The following is a 23257-nucleotide window of genomic DNA, read 5'->3' as shown; positions in this document are numbered from 1 at the left end:
CTCACCACCCAAACCCTCCACAACCTTCACCTCCTCCACCCACTCCCCTCTCTCCCTTCCCCATCCCAAATCCTCACCACCCAACCTCCACCTCCTCCACCCACCGTCCCTGACATCTTGGCCCACATCATTCATCCACCCACCCAAACCCTCCCTGACTTTTCCATCAGCCAAATCCTCCCCACTCCACCTCCTTGACATCTCCCCTCCCAGCAGCAGCACCCTAGCACATCATTCTTAAGCCGCTCCACAATCCTCCCATGACTTCTTCTGATCTCCAGAATTCATTAGTTGCAACACGGTGCAATAAAAAAAAACTTTTTTTCATATATTCACATAATTCAGTTCTTCCCTCACAGCACCCCCACATCATTGGCTTGACCTGACCTTGACATCAGCTCAAAATGCAATGTAGTCACGATATGTATATCATGTCCACCCCCTCACCATCCCACATCCACCCTTACACTCCAGGGCTGAAACGGGACAAATCAGATAGTGGGATATGCTGTATTTACACAACACTTGCTAAGGCATAGTCATGTTGTGTGAATTTTGTGATGCTTTCAGGCTTAGACCGTAATTTGTGTACATTTTGTGAGGATTTCCGGCATACAGTAAACTTATTCTCTACTTTCTTCTCTGCTTCTCTCTCATTACCTACCAGGCAGCACCCCCACACCATCACACACCCAATCTCGTCACCTCCCAATATGTTGTCCCACACGCTGTCTTTCGGCTGCGTAAAGGCGTAGTCGTGTTGTGTATATTTTGTGTTGATTTCAGGCATGTAACAGTAAAATTATTATCTGCTTCCTTCTCTGCTTCTCCCAACAGCACCCCCCACACCATCACACACCCAATCTCGTCACCTCCCAATGTGTTGTCCCACATGCTAACTTTCGGCCACTTCTAGGCATAGTCATGTTGTGTAAATTTTATTTTGTGTTGATGCACAGTAGACGTATTATCCACTTTCTTCTCTGCTTCTCCCTACCTACCAGCACCCCCCACACCATTACACACCCAATCTCATCATCTCCCAAGATGTTGTCCCACGTGCTCTCTTTCGCCACTTATAGGCATAGTCATCTTATGTGAATACTTATTTTCTGCTTTCTTCTCTGCTTCTCCCAACAGCACCCCCCACACCATCACACACCCAATCTCACCATCTCCCAAGATGTTGTCCCACATGCTCTCTTTCGGCCGCTCGCTGGTTCGGCGGAAGGTGGTGGACATGGACGCGCTGGAGGACTCCAAGCTGTGCCGCTGCCTGGGCACCGTCGACCTCATCGCCCTGGGCGTGGGCAGCACGCTGGGCGCCGGCGTCTACGTGCTGGCCGGCGAGGTGGCCAAGGGCAACTCGGGGCCCAGCATCGTCATCTCCTTCCTCATCGCCGCGCTGGCGTCCGTCATGGCCGGCCTGTGCTACGCCGAGTTCGGGGCGCGCGTGCCCAAGACGGGCTCCGCCTACCTGTACAGCTACGTCACCGTCGGGGAGCTGTGGGCCTTCATCACCGGGTGGAACCTCATCCTGTCCTATGTGATCGGTAAGCAATGGATGGCTCCTCGGGAGCTGTTCACACACTGTGAAACAAATACCAGCTGCCTCAGAATTCCAAGTTAATTTAAATCCTTATTGTAAGTTGTGTGATGCTTTGAATTTCAGTTTTGTGTTCAAACAACACACACAACTCTACACAACAACAGGCAGTTGGTAAACGTGTGATTTCAAGTTAAACCATGCTGTTGCCATTGCAGTGTATAGCAGAATAAATTAACTACAACTGTTGTATGTGATAGGTAAGCACTGGATGAACCGTGACTGCGAGTGACTGTGGAGGAGCTTGTTTTGTGGGCTACGTATGTAATGGCTAAGAAAAGGGGGACACAATGAGGATGGGATTTCATGCAAAAGTTAATGCTTTACTAATGGAGGTCTACCTCATTGTTAGGGCTATCTATACTGCTTTGAAGAATCATGTTTTTAAGGGACTTCTGGTTTAATCCTGGCACTGCATCTCCTGTCATTTTCTGACTTAAAGTACGCTTTTTTTCCCAAGACACAACTGATGATCATTCGGTATAATTGAAAAAAAAATAAAACGTTTTGCCAAATTCTTGGGTCAGAAAGTAAAAACCTTCTCACCGTAGGTAACGTCTCTTAGTAAGCTTATCAGATTGTCTTGAGAGCTTATATTTGTGCAATCCACTGGTACTCACTCCCTCTTCTCACCCTCTTTACACAGGTACCTCTAGTGTGGCACGAGCGTGGAGCGGCACGTTCGATGAGCTCATCGGGGGCCACATAGAACAGTTCTGCAAGACCTACTTCAGGATGAACTCTCCCGGGCTCGCCGAGTACCCCGACTTCTTTGCCGTGTGCCTGATCCTGCTCCTCTCAGGTATGATAAGCCTCAGGAAGAGAAGTGCAAGTGTATGAGAGAGAGTAGAGAGAGAGAGGTTCCATTGGCCCATTGTTTCCGGGTTCTATTATTGCAGGAGGGAGGGGGGGAAATCCCCCTTTATGCAGACCTAAGGACTGTTCTATTCAAAGCTAGGAGTATTATGACACGCCCCTTTGGGCAGATCGGAACCTGGTCATGTTAGGTACCCATAGCAACCTATTATGCTGGCATATCTCTATATACTTAAAGAATCTGAGTAGATCCTTGGGGCTTTTTGCCTCCATTCCTGACAGGACAGCAAAGGACAGACAAGAAATGAGTGGGGAGAGAGAGACGGGGAGGGATCGGCAAATGACCCAGGCCGGAACCGAACCTGGTTCGCCGGCGCAGCAACCCAGTGTCCCACAGTCAGGCCATAGCAGGGCCAAAGAAGTGCAATTTTAAGATGTTTCTGGTTATTTAAAAATGTCTCATCAGATGTAGTTGATGATGATGCTTTTGAGATTGGTGTGTACCACAGGCCTGAAAGATCTGTGGTGCCTGAAATGTGGACAGTCAAGCTATACTTTATATTTAATATATTACTACAAACTCATAGTAATATTGAAGTTTCAACGATTTCAGATAGAAATGCATGTATTTACCCCTGCACGCCTTGTTGTTTTCTCTACTCACACTGAGCAAAGTGAAATGCGTAATGAAAGAGGTATTTACCGATGGCAGGGTACAGCAGAAATTGAGCAATGACCTAGTCGTCTCATGTAAACAGTCTCGCTAATGCCCGTTACTTGTCATGTTTTTTCCATCTTTTTTTTCTCTTTTTGCTGACATGAACATTTGATAAAATGTCGCAACGATCTGATTTGGAAAGAACACGGTGTGTATGTCAACAGGGACATCTTTTAGTGCAAAACAGAGCTCCCCTGTTGTACTCTAATGAGGATTGTGACGAGGTGCCAGGGGCTGCAATCAGATTATGTCACTGGCAACTGCAATGAACATTCTCTGCAAAGTTCCAAGTATGTTGATTTAGAATCAGAGAGTGTTTTCGCCAGGCCAAGTGTTTTTGCTCACAGGGAGCAAAGATGACTAAGACGGAACAGTGTGCTCGGTTGACGTTTTTTGAAGAATTATAATGTTGAGAACATCAGGATGTTCTCTGCTAAGTTTAAGTTTGGTGATTAAAAATCAGCGAAGGTTTTCACCAGGCCGGGTTTGTGCTCATAGGGAAAGGATTGCCAATATTGTGGGGTTGCTGTGGTCTAATGGAAAGAGAGATTGGTCTTGTGATCTGAAAGTCGCAGGTTTGAACTTGAATCCCTTACCATTAGGAAGAATGTGGGCCTTCTGCAACTATCATGAATGGCTGAAATGTTCTTGAGTAAGGCACCTTACCCCACATTGTGCCAGAGACTGTAACCATAACCCTGTTCATAAATTACTATAAGTTGCTTTAGATAGTATTGGCTAAATGTAATGTAATGCGTTTTGGGCTGATAGTTTTGAAGATCTTCTTGGGGTTTCTAGCCTTGATCGTGACAGGACAGTCAAAGATTTGAGAGAGGAAATTAGAGGGAGACAGAGAGGAGGTAGCTCTGGGATATAACCCACGCCAGACTTGAAACTAGGTCTCCATAGACAACTGTGCACAGGGAAGCCGACAGAGGGGGGGCAAAGGCGTCAATTGTCCCGGGCCCAGGGATAGGGGGTCCAGAATTGGGTTCTCATTACAGTGTATGTATGGGGTGGGGGTAGGGCCCTTTCAGATAACTTTGTCCTGGGTCAAAGCTGTCAGCAGCCCTGACTGTTTTTTTTATTTAATTTATTTGACCTTTATTTAACCAGGAAGGTCCCATTGAGGTAGAAACCTCTTCTTCCAGGGAGTCCTGGCCAAGACGGCATTAAGACAGTGGAGGCACATGCATATTATGACATGAAAAACAGATTTTTTAAAAAAAGCCCACGTAAGGATATAAGACATATCAGACATAGGGGCAAACAAAAAAGACACTGGACAAGACTAACAAGACCATCAAGCACTAAACAGTAAGAACTAACAAACTAATAAAATCTGACATAAAAAACACACACACACAAAACCTCTGTAAAACTGAGTTTAAAAGCAGTGACACTCCTCTACTAAAGTTTTTTTTTTTTAATTGCATATGGAATGAGTGTATTGGTGTAATGTGTTCATGTGGGAAGGACAACAGTGTGGCGGCAGCCTTGCCCTAATGGATAGGGAGGTTGGTCTTGTGATCTGACAGTTGCAGGTTCCCCCCATAGCCCCATAGCTTGCAACTTGCCCCACATTGTTTCATAGAGTGAAACCATAACCCTGTACCTAAATACGTAACTCTACATTACCTTAGATAGAAGCCTCAGCTAAGTGTAATGTGTGATGTAATGTTGAGTAGAGAAGAGTACTTTTATTAACCCTGAGGGAAATTAAGGTGCCTGACAACTTGCATAAATACACAATTACAAAAAATGCGCAGAGACCTAATACATATTATTGCACATTGCTGCACTGTGCTATATGTTTACTGCAGTCAGCTTTACACACATGCACTCTCACACGCGCACACGCGCGCACACACACACGCACACACACGCACACACACACACACACACACACACATAGAAGGTAAGGTTATTCTGATTGGGTAGCATGTTTCACCCAAAAAAAAGTGTGACTGGCTGATCTTTTTTTTTTTTAGTCTTTTTTTCTTTTTGTTTTAGCCTTCATGGTGACAGGACAGCCAAAGATTGAGACAGGAAATTAGAGGGTGGGATTGGGATGTGACCCAGACAGGACTCCAACTTGGGTGTCCATGGGCAACTGTGCATATCATATGGTAGGCCTACAATATATAGTGTGGGTCTTAGGGCTGCACAATTAATCGAAAGTATTCGAAAATCGTGATAAAATTGTGAAATCGAAGTTGTGATTTTAATCGTGATTCAATCGTGGCAATAGTGACCTACCTTTGAGAGCGTCCTTGAAGCCAGAACATAGTGACAGGCTGGTGTTTCTGGCCAGAAATCTGTCCACCTAAGTGTCATGCTATTGCCTTTGCATAATTATTACAATTCATTTTATCTTGCTAATCCCGTATATAATTCATTCTTGTTTATATTTCAACTTGCTATAATTTCTTTAAAAATCTGCAAAAAATCAATAATCGTGATTAATAATCTTGATTACGATTTTGACCAAAACAATCGTGATAATGATTTTTTCCATAATCGTGCAATATTGCCGTAGTTTCGCTATAACACCCCCTGGCAGAGTTATAGTTGGAAGAACATACAAGTGTCTCACTGTAGGTGTTTGACATATCACATCCCCCTCATCATACCGAGTTATATATTGCTGTTATGTAAGTACACCTATCGGGAAAACATACATTGCATGTGATACTGATACTCCTAAGGGTTGTTCACTGCTTCACACCGCATTCCCTGGAAAAGGTTGGCAGCCTACAGGTTTTGTTTCTTTAGGGCAACCCACACCTGTTTCTCACAGGCTATACAGATCAGGGTCACAGATGCTCAAATACACAGCTCTGTAGATTGTTTGCACCCTCTAATGCCTGTTAAAATGAATGATGGATGTTTTTTGATATATCTGTTTCTGTTCTTCATAAATGGAAATTAACGTTACAGAATAATTGTGTGCAGTTTGAATGAGAGACCCCTCTGGGGTGACCAAAGTGGAAAACACAGTGCTGCTTTCAAAAAGAGCTGTACACAGTTGCATTTCTTGAAAGCGTTGGTGCTTGACAGTTACTTGGCTAGTTAGCAACTTAGTTGGTTGGCAGTGGGTAATTGCATTGCAACCAACAAAGCTACTGCTAGCAACCAACTATGGTTTCCAGAAAGACATGTGGACGAATAAATAAGCAAAGACTAAAGTCTAAAGACTGCTTACTTCTTAAATGCATCTACTCTATGTGGGATTCACCACACAGTTTAAAACTTTGGCTATATAATAGTGGGTGTGTCTCTTCCACTTTTCAAGTTTCCAGAAGCACACCCCAGGTTGCCTAAATCAGAGGTGGGCAAACTCAGGCCTCGGGGGCATATGTGGCACACTGAAACATTTCATCTGGCACGCAGAGCCTTACAAGAAAGACAATATTTAAAGTGCTACTGACTCTTACCAAATATTCTTGGTGTGGTTTATTGTTTCAGATTAGCCTATTGCTGTATAGACTACTTTATTCATCTAAATCAGTGGCTCTCAACCTTTTTTGAATAAACGCCCCCTGGACCTTAGCATAAGCCCCCCTTAGTATTAAAAAATAACATGGATTTATGCTCTCCAATGGCAACTAAGCACCGCCTCCTCTCAGGTGTATCCTTCTCAACGCCCTCGCCTTCCCCCGAGGCCTCCCCAAAGCCCCCTGGGGGTCTGTAATGCCCCCCTTGAATAACACTAATCTAAATGTCCTTCTGCAGGCCTGCTCTCGTTTGGAGTGAAGGAGTCAGCTTGGGTCAACAAGGTGTTCACCGCCGTCAATGTGCTGGTTCTCCTCTTCGTCATCATCTCCGGCTTTGTGAAAGGAGACTCCGCCAACTGGAGCATATCAGAGGAGTCTCTCGTCAACGTCACCATCATCAGAAGGTAACCCCAAAGATCATTTAGTAGAATATTGCCGCTTTTTCCCTGCCGGTTTTCTGGTAGGTCTACAGCACGTCTACACAGCACGACTCAGCCGCCACCTTTTCCTTTACGATTGAGCTGTGTCGCACTGTTTCGAGCTGTAGGTCTACCAAAAAAACGGCAGTGGAAAAGCACCCTAAGATACATCAAGCCCTTACTTTCCATGGATTAATGTGACGTCAGGTGAAGGCCCCTTTTAGAAGACCTTTGCTTAGGAGACCTTGTGGAGAATTTAGGTTGAGAATAAATGCATCAACCTAGTCTCCAAAGGTCTCCTAAGCAAAGGTCTCCTAATGAGGTGTGTGTTTCTTTCTTTCTTTTTTTCTTTCTCTTTCTTTCTTTCTTTCTTTCTTTCTTTCTTTCTTTCTTTCTTTCTTTCTTTCTTTCTTTCTTTCTTTCTTTCTGTCTGTCTGTCTGTCTGTCTGTCTGTCTTTCTTTCTTTTTTATAAATGATGTACCATCACGTTTGTCATTGGAGTAACACAATTGTTTTTCTTCATGCTTCTTTAGAAATCTGTCTATCATGGACAATGTCACCAGTGATTACGGTGCGGGTGGATTTCTGCCCTATGGCTTCAGTGGGACGCTTGCTGGTGCTGCGACTTGCTTCTATGCATTTGTTGGCTTCGACTGCATCGCAACAACAGGTTTGTCATCTTCCTAAGAGTGTGTTAATTTAATGGTGGGGAGCTCCTGAGGCAATTATTCAACGGCTCTTTGTTCCCCTCTAAATTGTTCCCCTCAGAAGCTTTGCCACTTCTTTCAACATACAGTACAGTCTTGTTCAACGTGTGTGTGTGTGTGTGTGTGTGTGTGTGTGTGTGTGTGTGTGTGTGTGTGTGTGTGTGTGTGTGTGTGTGTGTGTGTGTGTGTGTGTGTGTGTGTGTGTGTGTGTGTGTGTGTGTGTGTGTGTGTGTGTGTGTGTACTGTACATACAGATGCGTGCTTATATATGTGTGTGTGTGTATGTATGTCTCCTCATTTTACCTCATCCCTCTTAAGCTACTTTCACACACATCATTACTAGTTACTCGCTCAGCGAATGAACTCTGAATAGAATGTCTACGTGTTCCAGCGAGGCGAGGAGGTGAAGAGAGTGCAAGCGATGCAATGTGGGCGGATCCCGAGTTGAAAATATTTTTACTTTGAGCGAGGCGAGTTTGGTCTGCTCGCCTGTGCATTGGCAGTTAAAGCCGCGGTAACGTTTAGCGAAAGTTCCAGGAGAGAGTGGCGAGTAGGCGAGCGAGGGAGTAACTAGAAGCGTCGCCAGTAACTAGAAGCGTTGTGTGTGAACGTAGCTTTACTCTTCATCTATCCCTCCATTACCTAACCAAATCCTTCTTTCTCTCCACATCTCTCTATCACTCTGCATCCTCTCTCTACCCATCTATCCCTTCACACTTCAGGTGAGGAAGTTAAGGCTATCCCCATTGTCATCGTGGTTTCTCTCCTCATCTTACCTCATCCTTCTCTCTCCATCCTTCTATCCATCTGTTACCTAACCTCATCCCTCTTTCTCTCCATCTCTCGTCCCTCTGTTATCTAATCTCATCCCTCTTTCTCTCCCTCTCTCCATCTCTCTATCCCTCCATTGCCTAACCATATCCCTCTTTCTCTCCATCTCTCTCTCTCTCTCTCTCTCTCTCTCTCTCTCTCTCTCTCTCTCTCTCTCTCTCTCTCTCTCTCTCTCCATCCTTCAGGCGAGGAGGTAAGGAACCCCCAGAAGGCTATCCCCATTGGCATCGTGGTGTCCCTCCTCATCTGTTTCTTGGCCTACTTCGGGGTGTCGGCGGCGCTCACCCTGATGATGCCCTACTACCTGCTGGACGAGAAGAGCCCCCTGCCCGTGGCCTTCGAGTACGTCGGCTGGAGCCCCGCCAAATTCGTGGTGGCCGTGGGCTCCCTGTGCGCCCTCTCTACCAGGTCAGCATAATATGAGGCTTTTGTTATTATTATTATTATTATCAGTATATACCTAAATGTTATTATTACAACTTAATTTATTAATATATGGTGACTGGGGGCTCCCTATGCGCCCTCTCCACCAGGTCAGCAGGCTTTTGTTATTATTATTATTATTATTATTACTATTACTATTACTATTATTATTATTATTAATTCGTGGTGGCCGTGGGCTTCCTCTGCGCCTTATCCACCAGGTATGGGCCGACGGAGAATTATTTTTAAACCTACACAGTTCACATTGCAGCATTTCAAAAGAGGTTATAAAGTATAGGCCTACTGTATATGTGTTTTTTTGGTCCCTCCTTTTGCAACCTGAGCCCATCCTTAGTTTAACCCCCACAGTTCAGTATTAAACATTTGTTAATTGGTACCACCTAAAAAATGGTGCATGCATTATAATGGAATAATGGAAGTCGTAAGTAATGTATGAGTTATGATGAATTAACACATGGATTACATAATTAATGTGTTAAGAGTCACCGTAGTTCATACATTTCTTACAAAATTATTCCATTGTAATTCATTTACTATTATTCTTAAGTGTTACCTGTTCAGATTTTAAAATATATTAAGAAATGAATATAGTAATATGGTTGATTAAAGTTTTTAATATTGCCAACTGAATTATATTTGTAGTTATGTGCCAGCATACAAGTCTCAGTAATTGCATCATGTAGTTGTTCTTGATAATTATCTTATGCTAGGACATATTAGCTGTGATTTTTTAGGGCTTGTTGAGACAGGAAATGTGTCACAAGTGTTAGGTGGATTGATTGCAACAGCTCAATGCTTTTCAATGCTCATGTGCAGCTGTTGTGCCGAGACATGCTCTACTCATTTAAATGCTCTTTGGCTTTGGTGTGCCGAGGAAATTTGGAGCATGGTGCTGTGTTAACGCTACTTTCTTTCCCTTCCTCTGTATTTTTACAACTGTAAAAAAACATTAAACATTTAAGTCTGAAATATTTAGTACTCCCCATAAAATCAACCAAGCCATTGCCAATGTACTCACATTCACTACCATTGACTACCAAAAAGAATGGCTTTAGTAAAAATAGAATAGAGCATTTTACGCAGACAATTAAACTAAATGAGAAAGAGGTGCACAATCTCAAAATCTACATGTAGATTATTTTGTTGAAAAAGAGATTTCATGCACAGTAGAATTTTGTTCCTGCCATTTCAGCGGTTTCTGCTCTCAAATTAGTTATTTTTTTAAATCCAGATACCATTTTTTGAGGAGGGGAAGAAAGAATGTAAAATTAAGTGTGTTTGTGTGTGTATGCATACTGTGTCTATGTATGTGCGTGCGTGTGCGTGTGTGTGCATGCATGTGTGCGTGCGTGTGTGCGTGCGTGTGTCTGTGTGTGTGTGTGATAAATGTGCTTTGCCTTTGTGTTGTGGTATTTCTGGAGTGGGAAAGGGATCCACACACTGATGCTTCTGACAAAGATTCTCATCCTTTATTTATATTCCTCATACCTCTCTTGGGATGAGGCGAGCACCGCACACTGTGCTATTGAACTCTGAATACATGCAGAGATGCAATGCTCTAAATAGGGCTACACAATATATCGAAAATGTATCGTTATTGCGATATCACAGCTTGCAATACACGTATCGCAAAAGTTGCCCACGTATCGCAGAAAGTTTTTTACTTTTAACAACAGCAGATTTGCTGAAAAGGTTTTTAAAACATAAAATTATAAGCCATGTTTTTTACTAAATGTTGGAAATAAAACATTGCTCTCTGTTGTTTTATACATGATAAAGTGTAGAATGGCAAGTAGAGAGGGGAATATATATGTATTAAATATCGTGAGTAATATCGATATTGCGATATACAGTCATGTTATCGTGTATCGCATTTTTTTCTAATATCGTGCAGCCCTAGCTCTAACACACCTATATACAGTACCATGGGTGTAATTTTAGGTGTGGATGGAGGGGACGTGTCCATCCATACCACTTTTGAGAACCTAGCTTGTCCCCTCCACTTTTTCACAAATATACTGTAAAAATAGCTTACCATGGACAATTTGCCATCGTAATGTCCCCTCCGCTTGCCAAGTCAAACCTGCAACTCCGCCATATACCATATATACCAGGGCTTGACGCTAACTTTTTTTACTCACCAGCCACTGTGGCTAGTGGTTTTCTAGAATCACTTGCCATTTAGGCTTTCTGCTAGCCAGTTTTATTGTCAGTTTGTTTTCTTTGGAATATTCTTGCATGTCGATACAAACAATTGATTCAACTACCGTGATTTGTCACACCAAAGAATAAGTTACCTGTCAAAATGGCTAGAGAGACTGAAATTGTTATGAGTTATTGTTTTGGCCGGTTGGCAGGTGCCAATGTCAAGCCCTGATATATACCATATACAGGTTGCCAGGTTTTAGTGCAGCTTAGGTCCCTTCCTAACTCCCCCACAAATTTCCAGTCTACTCTTCACTGTCCTATCAAAAAAACAACAAAACAAGTTGTCAGAGCCGGTGTGCGAAGCCCTTGTGCCACAGGTAGGGTGGCCTGTGTGTGTCTTGTGCTGACTAATGTGTTGGTCCTGTGCATGTCTCTGCCCTGCCCCCTCCTCCCCCCAACCCCAACCCCAACCCCAAACCTCTACCCCTTTACCATACCCCATACCCCCAACCCCCTACCCTCCATGCAGTCTGCTGGGCTCCATATTCCCCATGCCACGTGTAATCTATGCTATGGCTGAGGATGGGGTGCTTTTCAAAGCGTTAGCCCGAATCAATCCTAAGACGAAGACCCCGCTTATTGCTACAATGAGCTCCGGTATAGTCGCAGGTGAGATTTGCGGGAGGGGGGTTTAACTGACTGCTCTTTTCAGAAATGTCCAGGGGGAGGCTAACTGTGAATGAGAGAGAGAGAGGACTGCAGCCAACTTTAAATCTGTGTTTTTGTTAACGAAACAAAAAGTTGTCAACAGGTTGACCATGAAATTATCACTGTGCTCAACGGGATCCTTTGCTGGGAATAAAGATGTGAAAAAAATCTCAAAAAGGGCACATAGGCGAAATGTTGATTGTCATAAGGGAACATCTTTTTCAGGGTGCACTCTCCTCTAACTCCTTCACTGTTCTCCCCCTGCCTATGTCCAAGTGTACGTAACTCCTTTCTCTTCCAGAGTGGCCCATGTGCAAGTACAGCTCAGTAGTGTGATGCTGCGGATAGTCTTTAACCCCTAACATTTGAATACGGTACCAAAGATTTTCATAGGAGAAAAAGATATCCCAAACTCCGCCCACCCAATGGGAAGGAGTGTGCTCAAATTCGGTCTCCTAAGGGGCCCGGGGCCGTTATCCCCTCCTTCTTATTCTCTTTTTGGGGACTTTGGTGGCAGCTTGCACAAGATGTGCGCTACCACCATCTACATCGCTAAGGGAACTCCATTTATTCTCAACCTCAAGACTCCAAAGGTCTCCTAACCGAAACGTCTCCTAAAGGGGCCATTCTCCTGAGGTGAAATGGATCCTGGAATTGAACGAGCCTGACTGGGGTATCTTTCTCTCCTATGAAAATCTTTGACGGTACAACCTCCATTTTGTTTTCCTTCCCCCACTTTTCTAGCCTGCTGGGGTCCATGTTCCCCTTGCCGCGCATTCTCTTTGCCATGGCGCGGGACGGCATACTGTTCAAATTTCTGTCCAAAGTGAGTAAGCGCCAGTCCCCCGTGGCCGCCACCATGGCCGCCGGCACCACCGCGGGTAAGAAGCTCCCGATAGGCATGATGGGAGTGGAGTACAGTGTCTGTCTCTCCCTCCCTCCGTCCGCCCATTATGTCTCGCCAAAGGTGTGGTGGAGGTGCACGTGGAGGTGTGGTGGTGGTGGAGGCTGGGTGTTGTGTATGTGTATGTGCACGCATGCAGGTGAAGGGGCGGCGGACGCACATGTGGCCGTTTGCATGCTATAACTGTTGCTGTGGTGGTGGTGGTGGTGGTGTTACGACGATAACTAATTCCGCTTTGGTTTTTATTAATGGGAGTCTTGTGAACTACAGTAACTTGTCAGTCTTAATTCAACACTTAGAGCGTCAAATGTAACACTCTTCTGGTTGGCCCCACTGCCTGAGTGTTGAATTAACACTGCAAAATGTACCGTGTGCTGTTGTTGATGGTGATGGCAACTAATTCCATCATGGTTGGAAAGCTTTTGTTATGGTAACCATGGCTTCACTTCATAACATTTCAGTGTTAATTCAGCACTTGGAGAATGGGACCAACTAGAAGAGTGTTGAATTTGACTCTCTAAGTGTTGAATGAACACAGCAAAATCTACTGTGTGCTATTGGTAAAGGTAGTGACATTTGTTCATGGTTTCAGAGATTGTGTTAGTGCTATGGTAACAGGGGGTGAACTGAGGTTACAGTGGTCGCATTTTAAAGGTGTAACGTGTATGGAGTCAGATATTGACATTTTAATAATATTTAGGATGTACGTATCTGATCATTCTCATTCATCCAGTTGCTGTTATCCAAAGAGTTTAGCTGTACTCAACTGGATCTCTTCTCAGTTACTTACAGCTTAACTCTTTGAATATTTTTTATCTGCATTCACCTACTTCAACTGTAGCCTGACCCTTGACCTAAAATGCAGGTGCACCAAACATTCAGTTTCTGTCTATGGTTGGGCACATGATGATAAGTGTACTGCTTGCTAATTTAGTCGACCCAGCAAACTCTGTGATTTTAGGTTTCTATTGCGGTACAGTGTGGCATTACAGGAGAACCATGTTGCGAAGTTGCTTAGTTATTAATCCTCTTGCTTACAGTCTACCCCGCGGCGTTAGAAATCCAAGCTGGCCAATACAGGCCTTTTGATGTTTTGCACCTGCCAGAGTTTAGTCTATGCAACCAGTTGGTGATGATGGCGACCTGTAGGGAGGAAAGGAAGGAGCTGGCATGAGGTTGCAGAGGAGTTTCTAAACTCTGTGGAGTTCCTGCGGTTGCTGTTGAGCGCTTATGGAGGAAGCGATTGAAGTTCTATTTTGTTTAAAAGTGCTTGTCTGCTGGGTTGCACCCTGTGAACCCGTTTTTAATACAGTCATGTCTTGAGCACGATGGGCGGTTGCTTAAAGTAAACAATCCGAACGACTTCACAAAACACAACACTTCCAAATCTTGACTGTGCCGTCATCCAGTTTTTTCTTTAGCCTTTCCATGAATTTTGGCAGAGTGTCCAGGCTCAGTTTGGCTCCTGCTGCTGTTGTCAATATGGTTACAACAGGCAGACTTGATTGAAGTTTCATTTTGTTTAAGTGTTCTCCATCTGCAGGGTGGCACCCCCTGAATCTTTTAATATGTCTTCACCACGATGGGAGACTGGAGGACTGCCTGAAGATAACACTTTCAAAAGAGTTCACAAGACAACAGTGTACATATGTATCTTACTTTGCCGCCCATGACTCTTTCCTTGAGACCTTTTGGTGAATGGCTCACCCCTTCTCTTCTCGCAGAAGTCACTGATGGCTTTACTGGGCTATACTCAAAATAACAAATTTTTTCAAGTCCATGTTAATTAAGTGCATATGCAATTTATGTTTGTGTGTTTGTTGGTTTGCCTGTTTGTGCTCATTCGATCTTCCTAATATTGTATGTGCACACACACAGATAAATGGTTGTACTACTGTGAACGACCTAAGCATGTCACAACAGCTGTAAGTTTGCAGGACAATTATCCTTCTTATTAGAATGTATTTTCTAAGGAGCAGTTTGGTATTCTGTGAGGTAAATTACACCTGCAGATACAAAGCTCCTTTTTAAAAACGATTGTTGTACCTCAAAAGGTACCAGAAAGATCCTTTACGTTACCCATTGACAGTAAATAGAATTATTAGATTATATATACTGTCAATGACGTTACCATATTGTACCACAAGTATACGTAATTAAAGGTACTGCCGGTGTGACAAGCTTGGGTACACACTAGTAATTCCATTTCTCTGTGAGCAGTATGTGAAGGGGCAGAAGGTCTTTGTAGAGCTTTATGTTTTTTTGTCATCTTTTGAGTGAGTTCTGAACAATGGCTACCTCCAAATAAAGCTTGTGAAAACTTGCAAATTACTGGATATTAACATTGCAAGCCTCATGCCGTTACACAAGCTCCTGGCACAGAACTGTTTAGTGCTCTACAAATGCCTCTGCACCTTTAACTGTTGTGGCTTGAATTTACATGTCATGTCTGTGTGGATTGTGATGCTTTTGTACATAAATGGCAAAACTGTCTTTCAGTAAAGTGTTAATTGAAAATTGGATTGAAATTGTGTGATGAAAAATGGGGAAAATTGATTGTGTACTGTATTTATTTGACTGTATTTTTTCATTTCATGTGATTTAAGTATTTCCCATTGTTAATTGTGTTTATTGATTTGTGTGTATCTGGGCCTTGTCTCTTTAGCAATCATGGCTTTCCTGTTTGACCTGAAGGCCTTGGTAGACATGATGTCCATTGGCACCCTGTTGGCTTACTCTCTGGTGGCTGCCTGTGTCCTCATTCTCAGGTAAGACAAATCGTGTTTTAAAAGTCTGTGTTTAAAAAAAAATGTAAATTCAGGGTCTGTGTTTTTCAGTGTACCGGTAAATTCAGGGTTCCCCTCAACATGGGACTCCTCTTCAGCACACATTCAGGCATCCCTTATCATTCAAATGGATTGCAAATTTTTGTTTTCACTTACATTTATCTTCATGTACCAGAAATACTAAGTTGGGTTTGTTCTACAGAAGCTCTTCACATTCTGATGGGCCTGGTCACTTTGAATCCCCCAGACTTGCATGACCATGTATTACACTGTGCTTATAATTTTTTTTCCCTTTTTTTGCGATTCATATTGAATAAGAGTGTTGTGTGGTGTTGTGCTGGGTTATTAGGTTAAGACCCTGTGATGTAATGCTGCTGAATGGTGCCCATTGTAAGTCATGTGGCCGGCTGACCCGTCAAGTTCGGACTTCTGTTTACTTAAGCGTGTTTGTTTGGCTCAAGCAGGACAGCTTTATTTTGCATGTAAAAAAAAAAATGTTGGTCACAGGGGGGCGGGGCAAAGGGGTCAGTTGTCCCAGGCCCAGGGATTATGGTGGGTGGGGTGGGGGAAGGCAGTATTGGGTTCTCATTACGTTGTATGTATTGGGTGGTGGGGCTTTTTTAAGATGATTTTGTCCTGGGCCCTGGGTCAAAGTTGTCAGCGGTGTGGCCCTGGCTGGAAGTAGAAGAAAGTTGTGTTGACTGAAGGGTGTTGAGGATAAAGCCGGTGTTTAGTGATGCTGTGCAGAGATCACAAGGGGCTCAGTGTTGTTGGCTTGTTGACCAGGGGCCTCATGTACAAAACTTACCTGCGCACAAAAAAGCTCTGTAAGTAACTTTCCACAAACATTTACAGATATGCTGACACTGACTTAGCATGAACATTTCATGTGAAATCAGACATACCACATGAATCAGCATGAAAACCTGTTTATGCATGGACTGATACATTTGAGAGCATGTAGAAAATGACTCCATGTCAATAGGACATCTCACCATTGGGCTTGCAGCCCTGTCGTGCCCTTAACAGTAGGGCACTGAGTTACTATGCCGGTGACCCGGGTTCGATTCCAAAAAAAGGCAAAAAAGCTGTAAAATAAATAAATAAATAAATAGATCAATAAATCGTTGGCCTTGCATGACCATGGGGACACAGGTTCGGATCCAGCCTAGGTCATTTCCCAACCCTACCCCATCTCTCTCTCCCTGTCCCTACCCATCATAATTCTCTACTGTCCTCGTATCCTGTCCTCAATAAAGGCGCAAAAAAATATTTAAAGAAAAATTCCATCTCACAGCCTGATTGATCAATGTTGAGTGTTACCATGTGAAACAATACATTTTCTGTAGGGCTGAGTCTATTTCTGACAAGACCCACCCAAGGTCACATTAGTGAGGTGAATCGCTCAAAAGCAAATAAATGACATATTGTTCATTTAGCAACTAATAGTAAATAATTGTCCTCAACACATTTGCTACATGGAACGATCTAGAACGGAAGTATTTAATTAGCGTGTATTTCATTACAAACTACAAGGTTTTTACGAGAAGGAATGGAATCTGTAATTGGGAATTCAGTCACAAGGTCTCCAGTGTTGGCCTGTTGACTCGGGGGAGAGAGGGCGGGAAGGCCAGCAGGACGGGGCGTGTATGTTGGTAGGAAATGAAAGCTCTGTTCACAAATATCATTAGCACACACTGCAAATAACACTGGCCAAGCCAAGTTGAGCAAAGCCAAACCGGCATAGTCCAGTTGTGTTGCTCTGTGTTACAACTGGTAGGGGCTGAAAAATGGCCCGGGCATTTTTGGCATGGACCGGCCCCTAAAAACAAGACACAGGCCGCTTTCATACTGCCTGACTCCACTGTTTATATTGACGAAGGAGCAATGGGGCTCCCCGTCAAAACTGTGGCCCATTCTCGAGAAAAACAACCACATCTACGATAGCATCGGCCCCTGAGGACTGTCTGCCCACCGGGAAAATGCCCTGTATGCCATATTACCATTTCAGCCCTGCTGTGTTAGCTACGAGCTACCAACCGGATACATCCCATCCCTGGCTATTTTGGTCGGCCATGCACTCACTGCCACCACTCCCACGTGCCAGTGGCCATATATTATTTCATGACCCATATACAGTAACAATATTGTAAATCTGTCTGTACTGTACTGTACTGTACTGTACTGTACTGCACGTCTAGAGTCTAGACCAAATATACCACTGAGATTAACGTCATTCAGTCACCTTGTGTATATTCGTCTTCCTGGTTGTATTACACTTAATACGACTCAGAGTAATTGCATAAGCATCTGAGTGCCTTATGGCACACATTCAGTTAATGGGGCCATAGGTGAAAGGGGGATGCAGTGGTGCATTGGCATCCCCTCTTTTGGGCTTCCTAAATGAGGCTTTCTAAAACTTTTACTGCAGACAAATGAGTGGGCTGCAGCAGCAGTAACATTGTTAACAATTAAAGAATCAAGGAAAAAAACTCATTCTTGTGTCTTGAATGGGGCAGTATACAGTAGTAGAAGTAATTGATGTCACTGGTCTTGTATAGTCTATTTTGTGGAGGTATCTTTTCACTCAACCTACACAGATTATCCGATACATCAGAGTATTGGATATTTTAGTGGATATAAGATGAACATATAACTCTTGCTGTAGGTACGGATCTACAAACTGTATGTATATGGAAATTATGACAACTCTAAGTGTTGCATATTGTGCTGCTTATATATGTTCGCAGATACCAGCCCGATGGTTGTGGAGGAAAGAGCAAGGGGAACAGCGACAGGGAAGCGGAGGCTGAGTCCGAGCTGACCGAATCGGAGTCACACCTCAACATGCTGAACAAGGAGGGCGGACTGACCCTCAGCTCCATCTTCAAGCCCTCGCTCCTGCCCACCGAGCAGACCTCCACCGTGGTCAACATGATGGTCGGAGTCATAGGCAAGTCTCACTGATGTACAGTATACACTACATGAACAGCGTGCTTCTGTGGTATTTCACTCAACGATTTTGAAGCATCAGTGATTGATCTGCGAGGATTCTTCCACCCTACATTTCCGCATTCGTACCTCGTAGTCTCTCTCAATGGAATTAGAGTCATAATCAGAATTAAAATAGGATTAGAATCAAATTCCAAATTGCTTAGTGAGAATCTGAATTAGATTATGAACCAGAATCAGAATCAGAATCAGAATCTGAATCGGAAAAGTCTGTACATACCCTAGATGAGCACTGTAATTGTTTGGTGCATACATGGTGATACATACATGGTGATACATACATGCATGCACAGACATGTTAGGGGGCAGCTGCTGAAGGTGGGAGGTGGGGGCATGGGTAATGTCCAGCTGTCTGAAAAGACTACAGAGGCTATATGTTATATTGGGGCATTATTGTCACATGCTTTTGATCGGTGAAGCACCTGTAGTTTATCATGTCAACATGGACCACAGTATATTGTGAGGAAAAAATAAAAGTTCTAAAAAGAACTTTCAAAAAGGGCATTTTTTTGTCCAGTAGGGCAAAGAGGCAGCTGCTTTAGTACCACCTCGTCCGTATCTGTGCATGCCTATGGTGATGCATAACATTTATCTTAAACATTCACAGTATAACTGGAATAGTGATGTAGAACAAAGGCAAATGGCGTGAGAAATTACAAGCATGTCAATATGAAACCAAACAAAATAGAAAAAAGTAATGTTCTATAGCAAATGCAAGATTCTCCTAGCCATACATGTACAGTAGCCTACCTACTCCATGAAAGATGTAATGGAAGTAGCTAATTAGTGTCTGACTAGAATGAGTAAGGTACTAGTATTTAGTAATACACCACGGCAGTCTGGAGTCTCCCATTGCTAAATGGGGTGTTGATTAACTGTCTATAGATGCACACCTATAAAGTAGTCCCACTATTAGGTCACTTTTCTGACCGCATAACTCTAGTGTATTAATGCGCCAAGGCTCGTTCATAAGTTATAGGCCTATTATGGAAAGAAAGTTGCAAAGCATTACGCGCTGAACTGACACATGTCGCATCACGCATCACGAATCACGAATCTGGAAACACCAGCCATGGACCACCAGCAGAATAGTGAATCTGGTGCAAATCTTAGTATATAGGCATAATCACATTTGAGACATTTATATTTCTCCCTGCTGACCATCACTCTGTCAACTTTCTGCGAGAGAGAGAGAGAGAGAGAGAGAGAGATTCCCTGCGCAAAACAAGGAAAAATGCCCGTTTCACTTGGCGTTCCTTCCCCACGAGAGGAGAGTGGTGCGGTGTAGCGTTTATCAGTTGAGACAGTAGCAAGAGTAAGGGATATTTTCGGAACAATAACTAAGGAAGCGCAGTGGAAAGTTTCCCATGGGAGGAGAGCAGACTGACGAGGCGCCTGTTTTGATTAAGTTAATGGCGAGGCGAGGCATTTAGAATTTCGGCAAGATGCGCAGGGTATTTTTTTAATCTAGTGAGATCTGTAAATCTGTAGGAATCATCATGCCAACTGCAGCATAATCTAGTGGGCAAGAAGTCAGACGCGCCTATATCGGACGTGTAGAACATTGGGGCGACTGACTTGACAACCGAATGCGATAGAACTAACGACGGTGTCTTGGCCATAGCAACCTTAAATTTAGAATTAGTAACGGCAGTTTGCCAGAAAGTTATGAAAAGAAGCTTCTTGTGGCGGAAGGAAGTAGTTCTACAGAAAACCTTTGTTTTAGCCATTAAAGCATCGAAATAATGCCTAAAATAACTTTCAGACAGTGTGGCAACCGTGGTATAAGCGGGATAATTGACTTCACGGTGTGCGTCTAACAGGAAAAATAATGCACACCGCTTCGCGTCGTGGCCGCATCACCACCTACGTTTGCATTATTTTTCCTGTTAGATGCACACCGTGTCGTCAATTATCCCTTACATAAAGAAGAAAGTATTAGTATACATGTATGTGGAACCAGTTTGTTGGGACCATTTGTAATCTGTTTTTTTTTTTCATATTGTTTTCCCTCTTGCAGTGGTGTTGGTCTGCATCATCAGCGTGATAACCACACATTACCAAGAGGCCATCGTTGCCATGGCAGCCTGGGCCCTCGGCGCCTTGGCGGCATCGTTCGCTGTCTTCATCATCTGTGTCTTCATCATCTGCAAGCAGCCTCAGACCTCACGCAGGGTCTCCTTCATGGTAAACCGATGAGCTTATGTCTGTAAATGGTAAAAAGCCTTGATTCAAACATAGCTATTTTTAAGTTAAAAACTTGATCAGGGCAGAAACCCACGCATAGCGGCTGCTTTTTGGGCAAGAAGAGTGCCTTGGACTCCCTCCCTCCCTTTTTGGTAACACTGTTTTTCCCCACACCTAAGAGTACCTTCATCAAAATCTTTTCCCACAATTCCTGACCCCTCTGGAGTGTTTCTTCACTTCAAGCTTATGTCTAACTTCCATCAAACATCATCATTAATCATAATCCTGCCATCACCTTTTAGCCAGTCATCATCCAAAATATTGATTTTGATTCATGGAATGGCAATGTTCAAGTCGTAATATATTACTAAAGGCTCTGTGTTCTGCCACAGTTGTGTATTACTACCGTAGTAATACACAACTGTGGCAGAACACAGAGCCTTTAGCAATATATTACAACTTGATCATTGCTATTCCATTGCCATGGGCTAAAGACTTCAAACAGAACTTCTTCTTGGATTTAATCCAGAGTTAAGGCACCGCAAAGTAGTCTTTGTCTTGCGTAAATTGACCTACAGTACACGTTGGAAGCTCTCATTCCATCTACAGTACATTACTTAACCCATTTTAGTCCAAGCCCTTTTTGGGAAAAGGTGCCCTCTGCCTATTAAAACCTAAATATTTCAGCCTCCGAAGCACTTGCATTTAAAAGCTAGGAACCTCATTTTGCATTAGAATGTGTTCATTCAGCTCTGGCATACCCACATTTATAATAAAACTGCTCAAATCTCAAGAACCTGAAAGCAGCATATATGTCGCTTCAGGACAAAATGGGTTAACCCATTGATGCTGGATGTTGCATTGCGCAGAATTGGCCCTGGCGCCTGGCGCTGCATGACGCAACATTCAGGCATAAGAGATTTGAGCCAATTGTATTAAAAATCTTAGAGCTGAATGAACACATTCTAATGCAAGATGAGGGTCTTAGCGTTTAAATGCAACTTACTGTATGTTTTTATGTGCTTCAGAGGCTGAGATATTTTGGTTTTTATAGGCTGAGGGCAACTTTTCTTTAATAGGGCTTAGGCATTCAGCAGCCTTTTTTGCAGGTGCTTTTGGCATTAATGGGTTAATGGCGTTTTAAAGCCATGGGAGGCAGCAGAACAAACTCTGAAGTAGCCTTCATCCAGTTACACGTTGATGTAGAGATTTACGCTTTGGAAAACCTACTTAGTTTTGCTTTGAGAAACCCCTTAACATGTTCCGTCTGTGATGAACTAAGACTCACACACTTGTGGAGCTTAGTGAACTCAATGTACAGTCCGCTACACTCTTCCTCTTCCGAGAGGCCCCGAGATCTTTTGATTTTCTAGCTCACCGCTGATCCACTGTCTTCTGTGTATTTATCCTGTGCTGAACTGAAGCAGCTGTCTAAATGTGTGTGTGTGTGTGCGTGTGTGCGTGCGTGTGTGCGTGCGCATGCATATACGTGCGTGTGTGTGTGTGTTTGTGTGTGTGTGTGTGTGTGTGTGTGTGTGTGTGTGTGTGTTTGTGTGTGTGTGTGTGTGTGTGTGTGTATGGGCATGTGTGAATGTGTGTGTTCATGCACACGTGTGTGTGTGTGTGTGCGTGTGTGTGTGTGTTTGTGTGTGTGTGTGTGTGTGTGTGTGCGTGTGTGTGTGTGTTTGTGTCTGGCCTCCCGCAGGTGCCCCTGTTGCCCTTCCTGCCCATCCTGAGCGTGTTTGTGAACATATACCTCATGGTGCAGCTGAGCGGAGACACCTGGGTCCGCTTCGCCATCTGGATGGCAGTGGGTAGGTTGACCCCTGCCCTGTGGCCTCTTGACCTTTGGCCTCGGGGGCCATCTTTCTACGTAAACCTCCTCCCCCTCCATCTGTACTGTATGGGTTTGCGTGTGACTACAAAGCAAGTCAAGTCAAGTCATGTCAAGTGTACTTTATTGTCAAAAATCTGTGTAACAGGGTTGGCACACAAGTTTGAAATTGCGTTTGACCAGTCTCCAATTGAAGTGAAACTAAACACGAATAAGACATTGACAATAATCAAACATCATAATCTGAACATCATCACATTACATCACATGCTTTAACAGGTGACCGGAGAGCCGATTTATGATTCTCCTGCCGGGTGGTGGGTGGGTGCTTACTGCGATTTCACGGCCCTTCGTCATTACTTAAAGGACCAGTTCAGTCAATTTCTATATGTGCTCACGCTACCCTTGACTTGTTAGTACCCGGTGATGCCACATTTTTCGGCTCAGCCCTTTCCGAGATATGAGCTATTCTAATGGGGGCAGCGTTTGTTTACATTTTTAAACAAATTAACATAGGCCTACTCCAAATATTTTCCCAAAAGGCAGTGCTGTTTGCTAGTTGTCTGCTGATGTTGTATAACCTTTTGGGTGTTTTTGGGAATAAATAAAAATGTTTTTTTGAAATGTAAACAAAGCGCT

At 43.6% G+C, this 23257-nt stretch overlaps 1 protein-coding gene across 2 annotated transcripts in view; it reads left to right on the top strand.

Annotated features, from left to right (window-relative positions):
* The window catches only part of slc7a2 (solute carrier family 7 member 2), a 33444-nt gene that overhangs the window by 5249 nt on the left and 4938 nt on the right, over positions 1-23257 (top strand). The window contains exons 2-11 of one of the 2 annotated variants that reach the window (XM_063190107.1): positions 1141-1553; positions 2253-2408; positions 6876-7041; positions 7591-7727; positions 8781-9003; positions 12640-12776; positions 15465-15567; positions 18336-18538; positions 20618-20784; positions 22490-22598. In XM_063190107.1, the coding sequence (XP_063046177.1) occupies positions 1184-1553; positions 2253-2408; positions 6876-7041; positions 7591-7727; positions 8781-9003; positions 12640-12776; positions 15465-15567; positions 18336-18538; positions 20618-20784; positions 22490-22598 (1771 nt within the window). In that variant the 5' untranslated portion in view covers positions 1141-1183. Of the gene's footprint in view, positions 1-1140; positions 1554-2252; positions 2409-6875; positions 7042-7590; positions 7728-8780; positions 9004-11716; positions 11857-12639; positions 12777-15464; positions 15568-18335; positions 18539-20617; positions 20785-22489; positions 22599-23257 lie in introns of both variants that reach the window. The other variant, XM_063190106.1, reaches the window with a different exon arrangement.

Source organism: Engraulis encrasicolus, chromosome 23 (assembly GCF_034702125.1).
Source record: "Engraulis encrasicolus isolate BLACKSEA-1 chromosome 23, IST_EnEncr_1.0, whole genome shotgun sequence".
Lineage (NCBI taxonomy): Eukaryota > Metazoa > Chordata > Actinopteri > Clupeiformes > Engraulidae > Engraulis > Engraulis encrasicolus.
The sequence above is the reverse complement of the archived record's forward strand: the minus strand, read 5'-3'. Positions and strand labels throughout refer to the sequence as shown.